This window comes from Haplochromis burtoni, unplaced genomic scaffold (assembly GCF_018398535.1).
Source record: "Haplochromis burtoni strain Fernald_Lab_line unplaced genomic scaffold, NCSU_Asbu1 Contig_243, whole genome shotgun sequence".
Lineage (NCBI taxonomy): Eukaryota > Metazoa > Chordata > Actinopteri > Cichliformes > Cichlidae > Haplochromis > Haplochromis burtoni.
Window position 1 is genome coordinate 557,597 of NW_024582604.1, and position 17,854 is coordinate 575,450.

At 38.3% G+C, this 17,854-nt stretch overlaps 1 protein-coding gene across 1 annotated transcript in view; it reads right to left on the minus strand.

Annotated features, from left to right (window-relative positions):
- Positions 1–784: 784 nt before the first annotated feature.
- tox (thymocyte selection-associated high mobility group box) overlaps positions 785–17,854 on the minus strand; it is a 75,794-nt gene continuing 58,724 nt past the window's right edge. Inside the window, exons 5-10 of the mRNA XM_005938191.2 lie at positions 12,895–13,140; positions 9,939–10,163; positions 8,117–8,197; positions 7,526–8,014; positions 3,416–3,576; positions 785–2,118 (exon numbers count right to left, since the gene is read on the minus strand). Of these exons, the coding sequence (XP_005938253.1) occupies positions 2,082–2,118; positions 3,416–3,576; positions 7,526–8,014; positions 8,117–8,197; positions 9,939–10,163; positions 12,895–13,140 (1,239 nt within the window). The 3' untranslated portion in view covers positions 785–2,081. The remainder of the gene's footprint in view (positions 2,119–3,415; positions 3,577–7,525; positions 8,015–8,116; positions 8,198–9,938; positions 10,164–12,894; positions 13,141–17,854) is intronic.

Here is a 17,854-nt window from a genome sequence, read left to right on the forward strand (position 1 = left end):
ACAAAATGTGCTTTAGGGTTAAAATGTAGATTTTCTTGTGGCTTAATGTTAAAGCCCACATCTCAATTAAAGCCAAATAACTGGATTCCTACAGAACATTTAAAAACAAAATAAGCTTTTATACTTCAGTTTTGATGAGCACTAATTGCACTTATCCATGTTTATGCTAATTATGAATTTGCTGTCATACAGTTTGCTAAACACGCTTGCACTTAGCCCTTCATTCTGTTGCACCACTGTGAACAATTCTTGGCTCCAAACACCACCAACAACATGCTGGACTTGAAAACTAATTGGTGACATCATAGTGGATATCTTTCACATATAGACTCTGTATGGGGTGGCTTTTGGAATCAGCCTCAAGAGTCCATTAGTTTTTGGCTAATCAGTGCTGGTTTTATTTTTAACCCTATAATATTAATGGCATCCAAAAATCTGGAATTCAATACTAAACACAATGTGACAAGCCAACGTATTAGACCATTTAAAAAATATTAACATTTTCACTGACGTCTCCATCTAAGAAACTAAAGCTGTGTGGCTACAAAAGAAAAGAAACACTAAAGTAGGATTTTCTGTTTGACCTAACAAAGGTTAAAAATACTTATTTTGCGAGACTTCAAAGGTATTTGTTTTGCACTTGCAAACTATTTTAAATAAATGAAGGGGCAGGATACAGACAAAGGTGTATTGTGTCAAAGGAGTTGTAAAGGGCTGTGCTATTATGTGCAGTTAATTAAAACAGCTGTCACAAAGCACTCAGAAATAACATGAAAGAGGCAGGTTTGGAGTAATGACTGCATGTCAATGCAGCGTTGACTTTATTCTCAAACACATTATTAGAATCTAAAAATAAGGAAATGGGTGCTGTTGCCCAGAGTGCTTTCATCTGCCAAAAAAACAAAACAAACAAAAAACACATTAATACAAAGAGATACAGAACGAGAGCGATATGTCTCATTATCATTAACACTAGAACAAAAGCTGATTTAAAAAAAACAAAACAAAAACAAATTTAAACACAGCCAACCCAGCAACAGTTAAAGTTTCTTAAATAGCCTCTGTGAACAGAGAGATAGAGATGACAAAGGAGACCATGCAACCCACTTGTGCGTTCTCATTAACACTTCACACACTCACACAGTTTGGATCCAAATCAATATTATCAACAGACATATGCCAGGAGGAGGAGCTGTCATCATACAAAGGGATGTTTTTTTTCAGCAGACAATTGTTTGACATTTTATTATTTCATGGACTAAAATACAGTGGATTTCATCAAGAGAACAACAAACGTTCTTTAATCGTACACAATTATTCACAGTCGGTGCCTGGTTAAACAAACAGCTTCAGGTGCTCTTCCAGATCTTTTTCCAATTTGTCTTGAGCCGAACGAAGCGGTGGGATTTCAGTCATTATCGCAGTGTTCTACACTCACAGTAACCATATGTTCTCTGTCTCTGCAGACACCGAGTGGGACTTCAGACCAGACGGCATCAAACTGAGGGCTAACGTTCATGTGATTAAAGAACCAGTTATCAAACACAATTTGTGTCGTATTTGGTTAATAACATTTTGTTTTTTTTGCCGTTCCTCTGACTTTGGCTATAGAAGGAGACCGCAAGTATGAGTTAAAGAAAAAAGAAACGAGTAATTGTCCTTATATGGACAACTGAAAAGATTATGTTACAGCAATTTACAGCAACTAATTGTAAACACCATCCTTGCAAAAGAGGAACTGGGGCAGATGGGAAATCAGACAAAGGTTGGAGTATATACACCAATATACCTCTCCATGCTGGTGTACACATTTTCAGTTCAATGGTGGTACAATGCAGTAAATAGACAGTAGAAAGCGCCAAATGCAGATGTTTTGTCAGCATTCTCGAGAAATGTTCCATTCTTCTGTTGCTGGAACTATTATTTTAAGAGATAAACTAATTTATTACGGATTTAGACGATCCACTGTGAGTCTGATTTTTGGCTCTCGCTGTGTTTAAGGATGGAGAGAACAAGCTGGAGGTTCTGTGGTGTGGCAGTAGAAGGGCTTGGCAGAAGGTTGATGCCATTTGGTCCTGAGATTAGCTCAGATACAGAGGTTTGTCTCTCTGGAGAGCCCTGGAAGCAGAGAGGAGAATCAATAAGGACATGTTTGACACGCTTCATTGTTTCAATGATGACCACGAGTTTTTCCCCTTTGTTTCCTAACGAGCCTCAAGAAAAATCAAGTCTGTTATAAGATTATATGAACTGGTTTAGGTCATTTCTACTCTAGATTAATTTACGTTAATCCAAATCTTTTGTATGCCGAGGTGATATGCATTTAAAGTGATTAATGTAGACTCCAGAGTACACATTGGTTAATATTACAGTTGTATTTCATTTTAATAGGTGTAATCCCACGCATCTGCTTTTAGGCATTTTTCTACATTCATATGGAAACTGAGAACTACTGCTAAAAGGTTTTTATATTTAGCTAAGATAGAAAAGCTTCTGCTTCACTGGATGCTATCAAGAGCAGTGGGTAAATGTTCCTCACATTATTATATATGAAAGACTAATAGAAACACCACATTCCCATCATGTTTTCAACACCAACTTTCCTTTGTCTTTCATTGACATCGTCTCACTGTATTCTCTTATCCTTTAACAGTTTAGCAGCACCATCTGGACAGGTAACATTTTCTTTCTGTTATTTTGTTTAAATATATGCTGCACCTAGAAACCCATCTAATAATAGTGCAGTTGAATCAGTGAGCAATGACAGACAGGCTGGTTGTTCCATGGTGGAAGTATTTGCATTATTTTGTGTCAGCCAATGATAAGTGTCTATCAGCTGCTAAGGAGCTCTGCTTTGCATTTGGAAGAGTTACCTTAATGCTAACTACAGCTCCACAACACTAGTGGTTAGGCTCACTGGGCAGGACAGCCCTGAAATCACAGTTAGCTAACTTTTACTTTGGCTAAAGCTGTTAATTCAATAGAAATTACCAAGCTTTTTGCTGGTTATGTGGTGGTAGAGATGCTAAATGCAAAAGTGAAAGTTAAACGCAAACTTTGACTAACAATCTCTCTTCTTACAGTATGGAATATAATGTTACATGCCAACTTTTTAAATGGTACTAATACTGCTATGTTACAAGTTACTTTTAAAAGTTTTGTTATCCAGGATTATAATAACATGTCACAGACTTCCACACAGGAAAGGTGTAGTCAGAAAGGGGTTGTTGCTGCTCTTGAAATGTATCTTTGGTGTTACTTTTTTTCCCCTCCATGAACCATGTTTTCTTGATCGGATGTGGCCACTGCCATCTGTAACCACACATCATCTAACATCACTGCAGACAACAACACGTCTGTTGAGTATTGGGTTTCTTTTTAAACACCTGCAATCCAGTGCAGTGTTAGTACACACCCGTTGCCATGGTAATCAGTGCTCCAGTCCAGAGAGGGGTGATGATTCGGTGTATGCCGGCCCATCTGGTGGTAATCCACTGATGATGACATCACTGCTCCACTGTTCATGATACCTCCACCTATTGGCTGGTAGTCAGATTGGAGGGAGGGAAGGTAGCCCTAAACAAACAAACAAACAAACAAACAACCCCAAACAATTAAATTCAAATTCTATTTATAATGTGCCAAATCACAACAACAACAACTGCCTCAAGGTGTAAACAAACAAAACGATTATAACTTATTTAAAATAAATAAATAAATTCAAGAGGGAGCACCATTAACAATAGGTTAGTGATTTCAAATATGCATTAGACAAAAAAGGAGACCTTGAAAATATTCATTCTTTAACGCAATCACAATTACAAGCCCACTTTGTTCTGAGTGGCCACTTTCAAAGCTTGCAACAGGACAGGATTTGTGAGCGCCGCAGTGGAGGGTTCTAAAACAGTAACATATTGTGGCCCCAGATATAAATGTATGTGTCAGATCACATTAGCTGGTGAAATAATTTAGCAAGCTAGCCAACTAGTATTTCCACTTAGATGAAAGCAATAATGTTAGCAAGAAGGTTAGTATGTACGGAGCCCCTCTGATGACATGGTCCAAAAAATAAATAAATTGTGGCCACAAAATACTACTTCGTGGGCACGAAATAGGTATAACGTGCGCACGAAATGCTAATTTGTGGGCACGAATTGGGTATAACGTGGCAACGAATTACGCATTTGTGGCCACGAAATAGATTATGTGTGCAAATCATATTGATACAATTCCTGGACAGCTGCGTAGAGACATAAGCATGAGAGTAAGCTAAACCTATAAACCATGGACAGAGACGGTATGATTGAGTTTTATTTTAGGCTGGGAATGAGCTACAAATGCATTTTGAAAAGCCTGGCAATGCAAGGAACCATTATTATGGAGAGACATTTAAACAGGATATTGAGAGCCAGTTGCTTTACAGACGTAAGTACGACCTGGACGCCGGGATCGATTTTATTGTCAACCAACTGCAAGGGGCTGGGAAAGATCACAGTTATCGGTCAAGTGTTTCGTGGCTACAAATTAGCATTTCGTGTGCATGTTATACATATTTCGTGGCTACAAATAAGTATTTTGTGGGCACGTTATACCCATTTCGTATATTTTGTGGCCACAATTTATTTATTTTTTGGACCATGTCATCAGAGGGGCTCCGTAAGTATGCAATGTTAAATGAAATTTTATTTTAAGAGATAGTTTGTCCATTGTAACAACCCTTATTATGACATAGCACCGCTAGGGAGTGTCGTCCTATTATTGTAGTAGTTTGAGAGTCTCCTAGTGTGAGTGCAGAGGCCGTCATTACAGCCAAGCATCTGTTTAGAGAGACCGTACCACTGTAATGGGCTGGCGCCGGCGACTACCTACCCCCGGCACATGCATGTACGAATAGAGTAGAGCTGTGGACACCTAGCTTGTATGGTCTTGTTCTGTTAATATAACCAACTAAAGGTCTTTTGTTCTATTTAAGTGACTCGCCTCCGAGTTGTCCGGCTAACCTCCACACCACATGCCCGCTGGACCTTCTAGCCACTCCTTCCTCGCCAGACCACCGTTAGCATGTTAGCAAACATGGTAGCGTTATCACAAGCCAAAAGTTTATGTTAAACCCAAACTTAAACTTCTTAAACCCAAGCCCCACGTTTCAAATTCCCTGCTGATGACTGATAGTTAAATACAATACTGGTGCTATCTATACTGGTTGATGAGATGGTTTGATTTCATAGATAAAATTCGTTTTTATCTGGCAAAAAGTTAGCTTACCTGCTAGTGCTAACAAACCGCTTGAGACCCAGTGCGACAACCATACAGTACATTTTTACACTTATGTAGCGATGCCATGCATTTATGATTCCTAGCATGCACAGCAACAACAATACGATGACAATTAAATAAATAAATAAATAAATATTATTTTAACAACCTGTAACACAAAACAGTTCCTGCTAAAGGTGGAAAAAGATTAACTTATTTCACCTATTTCCCCACTTAGGTCACAAATGCACTGTGACTTGCTTGCCTGCTAATATTGCTGCTAGTAAAATAATAATAAAGTGTTTTTGTCCTTATGTGGAGTTTGTGTCATAGAACGAGTCTATGTCACAGCTGCTCATTGTTGATGGTGAGACAGGAAAAGTAGCATTGAAGAAAAATACTGGGGTCTCTCTTTTGTTACAGTAGATGCATTCAGACAATAGCAATAAAAGTGTTTAACAAGAAAAAAATGAAAGGTTTAAAGGAGAAGTTGTCCTGAATAGTCTGAGAGGGTTCACTGTGCCAAACATAACTTTAGTGAAAATTTAGTCACAGTACTTGAAAAAAGCAGGTAAAAAGTAAAATCTTTTTTTCTTGCATTAAAGTGTCATTAAGGAAAGTTTTAATGATATACTGTTTATTTCCCCCTTCAACTTGAATTAGTCCATGGACAGCTGATGGGTTCTGAAAGCCATCTATTAGCACATCTTTGGCAGAATGGTTTCAGATGAACAGAGATAGGAATGAAGTTCTGAATGAAACTCACATGAAAAGGAGAGGGATGGGTCGCAGGTTCATGAGCAGTAATTACAGAATTTTGAGAGCTTTTCTGATTCTATCTCCCAGGAGGAGGGAGGGAAAAAAGTGAAAATGTAAAGTTAGGGGGAAGAGGAAAAGAGGGGAAAAACATCAGCAAGCATGTCTCTAACCATAGGATACCCGAGGGAGGAGAGAGATGGAAAAATGAGTGTGTAAAATGACAAAAGTGTGCATGTGGGGGAGGGGGGACTGAAAGGGAAGTTAATCTGAGTGTTGTGAGTGAAAGAGGAGAAAGAGGAGGACAGCAGGTGGTTTGGTTCCCCCTGCTCTCCTCTCCCCCTCCTCCTCTACCTCACCTATTCATCTATTGTTGAGCAAATTCTTCTCCTTCACTCCTTCACAAAGACCCCATCTGCCTCTTTTGTCTCTCTCTCTCTCCTCTCTCCCTTCCCCCATCAGTTCTCACTCTTGACTCAGTAAAAAAAAAAAAAAAACTTTTAGCGCTCTGTAGCTGTGTGCTCTCATTTTTGCCTTCTCTTTTACTTTTCTGTGTTTTCGGTTCTCTCTTTTTCTAAAAATATGCAAAATGGAGGAGAGAAAGGGATTATGGGAGTTGGGGATTAAAAAGTGTACCATAAAAAGGAAGGGGGATCAAATGGGAAGTGAGGCTCAGTGGTAATCTTTGGATTTTAACTATTCTGGAGGAGACCGTCTTCCATGAATTCATATCATAGCTGTTCATCTTTTCTTTTTCCCCTCTGTTGGCAGAAATACTAAATGAGCAGCTAACACTGACAGTAAAGGCAGAGAGGCTGACTGACAGACTGATTGACTCTGTTACAGTCGAGGTAAGTCCTTTTTCAGCTGTGTAACATTGTCGGTTTAACTAATCTTAAAGTGACAACATTCTGCCATTTAGACATTTAATCACTAACATTCAGGCAAATCCACATCAGTGATGGAGAAAGCCATGGTACCTGTGCCAAAAGACTTCAAACACCTGCCAGCAACACCATTAGTGATGGGTAACCACATGTTCTTACATGTAGTTAAACAGCAGTATCTGTGTGTTGTAGCTGTCCTCACCCCTCACACCATCTCAAAGTATTACTAGCAAAAATGACTTTTGCCAATTATGCAGCAAATGTGGTTGGTGCATTGCACTTTTTACCTACTTCCACATCAAACCGATATCAAACGCACAAACACAACGGTTGCTCAGCGGGTTCTTGGAGTTGTCCACACTTATTTAAGATTTATGCTAAAACAGATACATATAATTAAGACATGGAATCATTCTAAGTGAACAAAATCTTGTAGTAAACTGAATCAAATGCTGCGTCACCATTACGGTCCAACACACACATAAATGACCTTATGACCCACATCTGATGGAAACAGGGCAGCGACTTGTCCCTGCAGATTGATTGTAGGAGAAATTAGGAAACACACATACATACACACGCATGTATCATTATCATCATAGTAAGATTTATCAAGTGCAACTGACCTGTGTCATAGCAGGGGAGTGTGCCATTCCCATTGAGTGGCCACTGAGCTGCTGGTGCTGATGGTGTGGATTGTGCAGCCCTCCCAGGTGTGCCTGGCTGTGGAGCGGAGGGCTGATCTGGAGAGGAGGGGTGGATGCAGCCGCTACAGTGCCAAGGGACATGGCTCCCTGATGGGGGACGCTGGCTCGTGGCACCGTCCCTCTGGAGGACAAAGCCTGGAGCTGGGGATGTATCTGAGGGTGGGGAGGGGGAAGATGGGGGCTGAGGCCAGGGCTTGAAGTGTGGGAAGGGTGTGAGGGGTGAGGGTAGGGCATGTACATGCCTTGATGGTGATGAGGAGGGAGAGGGTGGCTGAGTGGGCTGGAGGAAGGGTGCTGCCCTGGGTGACCAGGATACACTGAATGTTTGGGTGTAATCATGGAGGTAGAAGAGGGGGAAGATGAGGAGGAAGAGTGGGTTTGCTTCATTTCAGATGGGTCATTGTAACTCTGTAGAAGAAGAAAAAGGAAAACTGAAAATCAGGAATTTTCTGACCCTTCACTCTTATAATCCGTAACTTAACTTGGCGTGTATCAGTGTGTGTAGCGCACCTGTGAAACCAGACTGGCTCTGTAGGCAGCCAGCTGTTTGAGATACTCCTTCTTAGCTGTCTCAGTCTTCTTCTTGTACACCTGAAACGCAAACATTTAACTCTGAAAGTGTGAACCTTCATCACAGCATTTGATAAACAAAAGGCACAACTACAAAAATTAGGTTGGATTTAATCAGAATAATAATAATATCACTCTAGTGCTGAGCTAATGCCTTTTTCTAATAACACAAATTTATCAATTCCCAAAGCATGTGCCAATACTCTCTGAAGCCCAGCAGCGATCAGTCCAGCTGACATGCCACTTGTATAACTGTTAGGTTCACATTAATGACTGTGAATCTCATTGGTATTGTTAGAGCTCACATTCCCCTAATAAACGGTTGATTCCTGTCACAAACATGATGCTGACACTTATCGCCTTTTTCACGCACTCTGCATTTGCTTCCTTCATGATGTCACAGAATAAAATGAGCATGTTATGCCTCAAGGCCAAGAGTGCAGTAATGCTAGTGCTTCTCTGAAGCTATATCTGCACTCCACACTGTATATAAATGCCACTTGTTTTGCACATGTTCAACTACCAACCTCTGTATATTTTATATATTTTATTTTATTGTTTACTCTATTTAATTTGTAAAATATGTATATACACACACACACGTAGAAAAACATATTTAGTATACACATCCAGTAATGCACACACTCTTATCTTGTACATATATTTATTACTCTCAGATTTAGCCTTTCTTATATTTTGCTTGTTTTATGTTATTGTATTTTTTTTTTGCACACCTCTGTTGCTTGTGAAGCTCGCACGCAAGAATTTCACTCGCATATACTGTACCAGTGTACATGCACACGTGATGTGACAATAAAAGTGATTTGATTTGATTTATTTAGACAGTGGTGATATAAACAAATCACTAATGTCAACATTCTCTCACAAATATAAAAATAGTGTTTGCCATCATCCCAACCTCAATTTTGCATCCTAATTTTGGATTTTACTGTAAACTGATACCAAATACAAAACACAGATGAGAGGAATGAGAATCAGTTCTGTATATTATGCAAGTACCAGAAAAAACGACTTACTGTTAAATTTGAGTACACCTGTTTTAGCTTCATTTCACTGTTGGTACTCAGCTTTTAAAATGCTACTGCTGATCTTTAAGGATCTTCGTGGCATCCGTCCTCTATATGACCTGCTAGTCAGACATGAGCTTCGATAGAGCCTGAGATCTTTGAACAGAGGACATCTGTTAAAACTGCAGCTGGCAGACATTTGCTGTCAGAGCCCTAAGCTGTGGGATGAACTGCCTGAGTATTCAGGTTAAGTCGGTCACTCACAGACCAACGAAGACTAACTTATCGGTAAGCCTTTTCTGATTTGATTTTGATCTGTTTTAATATGTTTTCTCTCTCTGCTTAATGACTTTTAGTGTGTGTTATGCTCATGTTCTTAGCAGTATTTGATTTTCTGATGTTCTTGCTTTGGGCCGTGTTAATCATTTTGTTTCAAAATGAGCTCTATAAAAGTGAAGAGCCTGCCTTCACAGTATCAGTTTTAACTAGAACTTTGCAGAATTACTATCAGTTTGGTTGCAATTTTGTGCAGCAAACCACCAAATATAAGCAGTGACACTCATCGGAATCAATATGAGTCATGGGGGTGGGGTGGTGCTAATGACATTTTTGGAAATGTTTCACATATGAAGGGAGATGTCACAAAAAACTGAACTACTGAGATACAGTGAAATTTGTCTTTTCCTATTTATTATCCCTTATTCCTACTTTAGTACAGCCTTCCCTCCCCTTACCTGTTTCTCTTCTTCTGCCAGACCATCCCACATGGAGGCCACAATTTTTGACACCTCCCCAAAGGTGGCATTGGGGTTCTGTGCCTTGATATTAGCCTGGGTGTCCCTGAAGAACAACGCGTAGGCAGACACTGGCTTCACTGGTTCATTGGGGTCCTTTCGTTTCTTTTTCTTTGGCGTTTTCGGTTTCTTGGAGATGTCCGCTGCTGCTGGCCTCTTCTCTCCCTGCCGAAACAGAATAAAGGTTAACACTGTATATAGAGAAAATGTGAATGGATGAATATATAGATCCTAGGTCACCAATAGGTGGACTGCGACTATTACTAGATTTTGACAGACTGTTTTTATTTTTCAGCTTTTCTCTTGTTTACGGTAAGGTTATTTTAACCTCCTTTGTCTTTACAGTTGTCAGTGTAATTAATTATTAAGGAAAAACATAGAACAATCTCAGCCAATCGAAAAAGCGCATGTGAAAACAGTAATTCAGAGAAACAGACAGAGGGAAAAGGAGTGTTAACACCGAGATGGTTTGCATGTGAAGTGTAGTTAAGGAAAAAGAAGAAAAAAGGAAACTTAAATGAAACCTTTTCATTTCTCAAAATTAAACATTTTAATTGAAGACACCGTTTTAAAAAAAAAAACAAAAAAAACTCCAAATCCTGTTTTACTTGAAATGAGAAAAGAACATTTTATTATTATTTTATTGTTAGAGTACCTGCCAGTCCATTGTAAAAGTTAATTGCAAATGTTAAAATACTGTTAAATTGTACTTTCTTTTACAACTGTCAGTCTACTTGAAAACATATTTTACATATATATAATTATGTGGAACTTTATGATTTTCTGGAGGAAATTTTCTCTAACTGGACCTCCTGAAATTTTACTTGGGTACCCCCGATATAGACTGACAAAGAGAAATTTGTAACACGTAAAGCATAAAATGTTAGAATGTAAATTAAATATATCCTTAAAAACTGTAGAGTGAGTGATTTTCTTTCTGTTGTCAGCAAGTTTGCATTTGAACAATTCACACCAAAACTGTTTTTAAAACATGTGCTCAGCTAATCTTTGATGTTAAGCAATAAGTAAACCGCAGAGATGGTCTTAGGGAAAGTCCCCACCAGCAGAAGAGCCTCTCGGTAGAGTGGTTACAGTCATTGCTGCGCTAAACGGGTGAAGTCGCCATAATACCTCAGCAAAAGCAGCACATCTGCTTAAACGCTATTGTCTATATGGTTCTAAGTTATTCTTCTGAGAAACTTTCACTAATTACTGATTATCATATAACAGTGTTCAGATCATATACTTTATGTCATAACAACATAAGCTCAGCTGAGGAAGAAGAATTTTCTATACTGTTAAAGAAATCCTTGTATAAATGTGTGCTTGAGGTGCACATGACGTCGGGGGCTGATGTGCAGTTTGCTCACATTTTTAAAGGGCACACTGCATACCATGCTGAGATGCGTCAAGTTATTGGCTAATAGCTTTTTGGAAACCACCTTGTTAGTGCAAAAATGCCTGTCAAATTGTGTCATCTTTGACAATTTTCATGGATTTACCTAAAGAAGTAGTATGTAGTCATATGTTTTTGCAACAGGCTGCTAGTAACGATGTGCCTAGAGGTACAATTTAGAGTTGTGTCATTGCTATGTTATCTAATATGTTTAAACACAACACTGGTTCATCACTTGAGGTCAGTGTTATTAAGTGGCTTAGTGAACAATTCTCTGAAAATGAGTGAAAAAGCAGCCAATGTCCAAACCATAACTTTTAAAGACATTCAGAAAGCTGGAAAACTAGTGCTCAATAACACTTTAAAAATGACAAGAAATGATATAAAGAAATGTTGAGAAAGGGCGTTAAAACATAATTAAGTAATTAATGTTTGACTGAAAACAGCAAGTCTGAAAATAATACTACACACAAACTTCAGTCTCGTGAAGGAAAGTACTGGACCCAGGGTGCAAAGTTATGACATCATAATGTCACGTTTGGTCAAGCTGCAATAATGACCCTTGAGCAACATTATTGTGTCTACAAATTATATTAAAGTGGTATCAGTTGTGCTGCTTTCTCTATGATTTGATGGCTGCTAGCTGTTGCAGTGATTTTCTGTAGAGAAATACATTTTCACTTAACCAAAACAAACTCATCTAAGCTGCTTCATCAGCACAGTATGTGCTTTAATCAAATTCATCTGTCTGCAGCCTTACATCATAGGAAAAAAAATCCTCCTGCTGTTATCTGATTCACGTAACATCACCATCTGGCCAATGGCATAACCAAAATCTTTGGCTGAAAATTGTGTCCTCAGGCAGGATCCTTCACTTGGATTATGAAGAAGGTCATATTTAGCCTGTAATGCTGCACCACAACTGCACTTTCTTTATCATGGTAAATTAATGCCTTTAATATTGCTCTTATGAATAATTTTTCTTCCTTAAAGCACTCTAAACCATCTGTGAGTAAAAGCCGCCAGATAAATTAATCTGCATTGTCTAATAAGCACGCTGGGTTTTCCTGAGCTTGCATACGGCTCAATAAAGGGGTGCCCCTGTTATGATGTGTATGAGTATCAGACTCATTTTTGCTCTTTTACTTTCCACCCTTCTCTTCCTGAAGAAAAAATTACCTGCACAGTGGCTTATACTGTTTCCTATCTATAGTGTGTGACCAAGTTGGTAAATATTATTCAGCAACACAGTAATAGTTTCATTTCCCCAGAAAATGAGCAGTTAGTTTGGAGCGGTGTGAGACAGCCAACGACGAGAGAGCTGATTTCTGTCTAGTTGATATGCATGGAGAATGCCTCCATGATGACACATAACATTATTAAAATAGCTCTCTAGTATCTATGCACTCACAAAAGAAAACACAACTGGGTGTTACAGCCCAGCAAGATGTGAGTCATTTGAACAGAAGATGCTGCGTCCATGTGTCTGTGTGTTGTTACCCTGAGTCCATCATCATTGTCGTCCTCGTGTGCTGAACTGGAGGGAGATGGTGTGGCAGATTTACTTCCAGGAGGTGAAGGGGAATTATGGGTAGCAGAGTTCCCACTCAGTCCCAGCTGGGATTGGTTGATGGTGGACAACTGGTTTTGCTGGCTCATGCCTGATTGGCTCTTGGGCCCAAGCGCTGCTTCGATTGGCTGTTGGCTGCTGGTAAACCGAGAATCTGAATTCACCATCTGCTGCATCTGTGTAAACAAAACAAGTGATTATGGCAGTGAAAAAAGTGGATGACTTCCCTTTATTGCATTTATGTTTAAAATATTCCAATCTGCTGTTAGCTCTCTTAGCTTTTCATTATTGTACATTATTGTAGAATCTTTGTTACAAAAAGGCAAAACACATTGTGTAATGCACTACAGCCTGGGATGCAAAATCCAATCAGTATTAGTTGATTTGGATAAGAATTTAAAAAAAAAAATGAAGCATCCTTGATCTGGGCCTCTGTGTGTGGACATTCTACCCCTCATTTGATCAGGTTTTGTCTCTGCTATGCAGCAGTCCGGGATTAACTGATAATGAAATCTCACAGTAATGGTGGTAACAACTGACAGGTCTGAGGAAAGATGGTATCAGAAGCCCAAAAGTATTCACTACAGATCTTAAACTCCACTGCTACTCCCATGAGAAGCTAGTGCAAAACTTCACATGTGGGAGAGGATGAGTGCAAAGTAAATAATAACGTACTACCTTACTGTGTGAGTGCCTTAATTATTAGACTGCAATGTCTGTCAAATCCCGGGCTTACGTTTATAACAATGGTATGGTGGATACCAACACTTTCCACTGAGTTTTCTCTTATTTATTCCTCCTTACAAACAAAGAATTATTTAATATAACTAAAAAAAGAGCAAACTTTAAACTTGAAAACTTTCTTTACCTTACAATATAAACTGATGTGAGCCATTTGTTGTTGTGAGTTTATATAAATAAAAGTCAATTGATTAACTGTATGAACACAATGAAGGGTTGAACAATGCTGAACAAATCCCACAAAAAACTCAAAACACAATATTTCATCTTTTTTGTTAATGTTATTAAGTAGATGTCAAAACATATTTATTAAATATAGAAAATCATTTACTTATAGAAATGAATGACTTGATACAAAGATATCTCCTCGTGTCCCGTTTTTGTGTGAACACTTGTAATAGTTGAGTTTTTACTGTCATTCCTAAGGTTGAGCTCTTCTTGCAGTGAGCCAGTCATCAGCGATATTCAGTCCACTTCTCAGGAAAACAAAAGTTATCACTGCTAACACCACAGATGTGGGGACTTTGACACCTATGATCACAAATATGAAGACGGGACTCCGATGATGGCTTGTATTTAGAGTTTCCTCTTAGTAAGCATGTGAATAATAACGGATGTGGTCTAGTGTGATGTGTCCCTGTTGGGAACATGTTACCTCAACTCGGCTTCTGTGTCTCGGCAGCGGTCTCTGCTTTGGCGTTTCGATAGAACTGTGAGTGACATTTCTCTTACATGGGAACAGGTTTCAGAACGATGTGTATGTGCTGATGGAAATGCTGAAAATACGAGCTGTGGTTTGACATCGCCTGGGTTGGGACTTTAATAAATGTCATAGTAATAAACTGTCAAAATACCCTATCGCCATAACTTTCCACAAATGCTTTTGCTCTTTGCCAGATTTATTTGACAGCAAAACTATAAAAAGAGGAAATGATATTAGAGCTTCATTAAAAATCTAATATTTTCTTACTATACCTACTGAAATAAAATTACAAATCAATATTTAGTTATTTTATTTGATTACAATCTTACTATGCTCAACTCTATTACAAATTTTAAACTGCCTGGTTCTGAATAACAAAGAAAAGGAGCAAAGGTACCAATGGAAAATTAAGAGCAAGATATGTAACAAATGCCCGTAACATCACGAGTAGCAACAGTTAACTGGAAATAAAGGTCGCAAGGTTATACCAGAGGCTGTAGGCACAAAATAACAAAACTGTTTCACAGATAAAAACATTATCAATGGAGAAAAAAAAAATCTGATTTTCCTTTGCGGGGGTCATTTCTGATGATGGCCTAAGACAGCCACAGAGGGGAAACCCCCGAAGGCTGAGTAATGACTGACTCATGCCATGAAACAAGTGCTGTATGCAGTATTTTCACACCTTCACACAGGTGTGGTTATTACTGGATTTCATTATGAAAAGTAGAGGTGAAAAATTCTAAATATGTTCCTGTTTTTAGTCAAATACAATCTGTATCACTCCTTTGCATGCAATCTCAAAACTACCAGCAAGAGCTGCCATCATGCCTGAACAAACAGAAAAGCCATTTACCTACATGACATTTTACAACAAGCATGCCAAATAAAGGATTTATAAAGTTGTTTTTTCCTGGTCAATTAAACAACAAAATGTCAGCTTAGTAAACATAGATGAACATACAATATTTTTAATGTGTAAACAAGACTGCATATAACATTCAGGATACTATAAGAAATAAACTGGTCCTTGGTTTGGTCCTAAAATTATTTAAATACAACTTCAGATGAGCTAGAAAGCATATTATATATTACAGCCTGCCATTATTTATTTAACGATTTAGTCAAAATACAGAAGCACCATCTGAAAAACTAACCATACCCTTTGCTTCCATAGAGGTTAAGACACTAAGCGGCAAACATCAGGAAGTGTGAGCACCTTAATGTTTTGGCATTTTACAGGTTTGGAGCATTCAGGTGAGTGTTAACGCAATGCCAAGGAAGAAAGATCTCAACGTGATTGGAATGCCGCTGGTTAAGAAAGCTGCGTATAAACAAAGTGAAGCATCAATGTAAAGATGAATGGACCAAAATTCTTCCAAAAAAAATGCGAGAGACGAATACTTGTACTTAGTTTTTCACAATCTGCATTTTGGCTTTGTTTGACTAAATAATGATGTGGTGCAATACACCATGAGTCATTGGTCTGATGTTGTATTTACCCAAGTGTAAGACCTGCTATGGACAAGATAATTTTTTATTTCGTCCTGAAATGTAAAATCATAGAAATGATAGAAGGTGTACTTTCTTTTAACCTTGATTGTATTTAAAAAGTTATTTTCCAAAGATCAATTTGATCTTTGATTGTGTTGTTTATACATCTATATCTAAGGGGTTTCCTAGCTAAATGGGCTTAAATGGGAGTGAATGCATAGTGACAATGACTGACATATTTAATTAAAGCAAAGAGTCTGTGTTACCCAATTTAATGTGCATTTTCTTGTCATTTTATACTCTGGTTAATTAAACCCCAGTTAAGAAATATTTTTAAAATGGCACAAGTGATATTCACTTTGTTTGGCATCAAGACTGTTTTTATATGGAAGTAAAACCCTGTTGAAGCCAGCACCATTGCTTGTGGTTACTGACACTGGGACTCAAGGACAAGTAGAGGCGCGAAACATTCACATTTAATGTGGAAAGTTTTCAGATTTTAAATGTTTTATCAATAAAAAAACTTGATGTTTTACTACTGATATTTTTTTGGGGGGGGGGCTTGGAATTCAACCCACAACTGCTTTCATTAAGGCTTCACCTAAACGTTGCCTTCATTGTTATTCATGTTTTTAATAAGTAACCGCAAAATCCCCAGATAATATCCTAGAGCTCACTTGTTACCAAAATGAAAGACCAGAAGAAGAACAACTAACTCTCATCTTTAAGACTTAAGTCATCAAATATTTTTCCTTTTTGCACAAACAATTTTCACACATCCATCAGCTATAATCGATTAATCAACTAATTGCTGCAGCTTCAATTAGAACAGTGACTTACAACTGAGCAGTTGTAAGTTGTGTCTAACAGATTTTAAATTTAGAAATCTTGCTGCGTGTCTGCAACTGAAATATTAGGATAAGCAATAATTACATTGCACCACATCATATGAAATGTGTATAATAATATGGATGGCAGCACATCTTCTGGATTTCCAATTAAAAAGCTGAGATGGAAATATCTGTTCAGGCGACAGGTGTTCAGGAAAATATATCATAGTACTTCCCAACACCGCATAAAGCAGATGTATGAAGCGCTCCACAATGAACTCGAAATACTAGAGGGTTTGTAAACTTGTAAATGTCATCATGCAATCTGTATTATCATTTATGATTTGTTTGTATTTATTCATAATGCCCAATTTTGGGGCGACACATTTCTGCAGAGTGGTGCTCATTCCTGCGTTCATACATTTGAGTTCACAGCTTGTTCCTTCGCTATACAATAGACAAAAGGAAAAATGCTGTTTCGTAAAGGTAAATATCACAGAATGAGTTGGAACCAAGTTCCACCAAAATCACCATTCAGAGCAACAACTTCCAATCAGACTGCAGCCAAACATAAAAACAGAGCTATCCACATCTGAATGTTAACTGCATCTGAGTAGTCCTGCCCGTCCTAGGAATCTCTCACACACACACACACACGCATGCACACACACGCACACACACTCACACACGCACACACCTTCTTGCTACCACCCTCCCAACATTAGGCTGAGCCAGGCACGGTTGCTAGGCAACCATAATTCATGGACTGGCAATAAATGTATGTTAGCATGAAAATATAAAACTGAGGTACAGAGAAGAGAGAAACTGAGACAGACAGCGACTGAGAAATAAGAGCTTACCTTTATTCCCTTCAGCCCATTAAAATAATTATCTGTATTGTTCCGCATTTAACAAGCAGGTTAATCACAATCAAAGAGTCTGAATCTGAAAAAAAACTGAATATATTTAAAAGTTATTTACAACAGTCTATTCACCTAAAGTCAAAGCTGACAGCTTTCTGTGTTTTTTTTCAAAATGATACTTAATATTACAGCAGGTACACTTCATATGGAGACAAGAGACAAAAAGGCTGAAAGATCAAGAGTGGGAGATGAGAAAGTT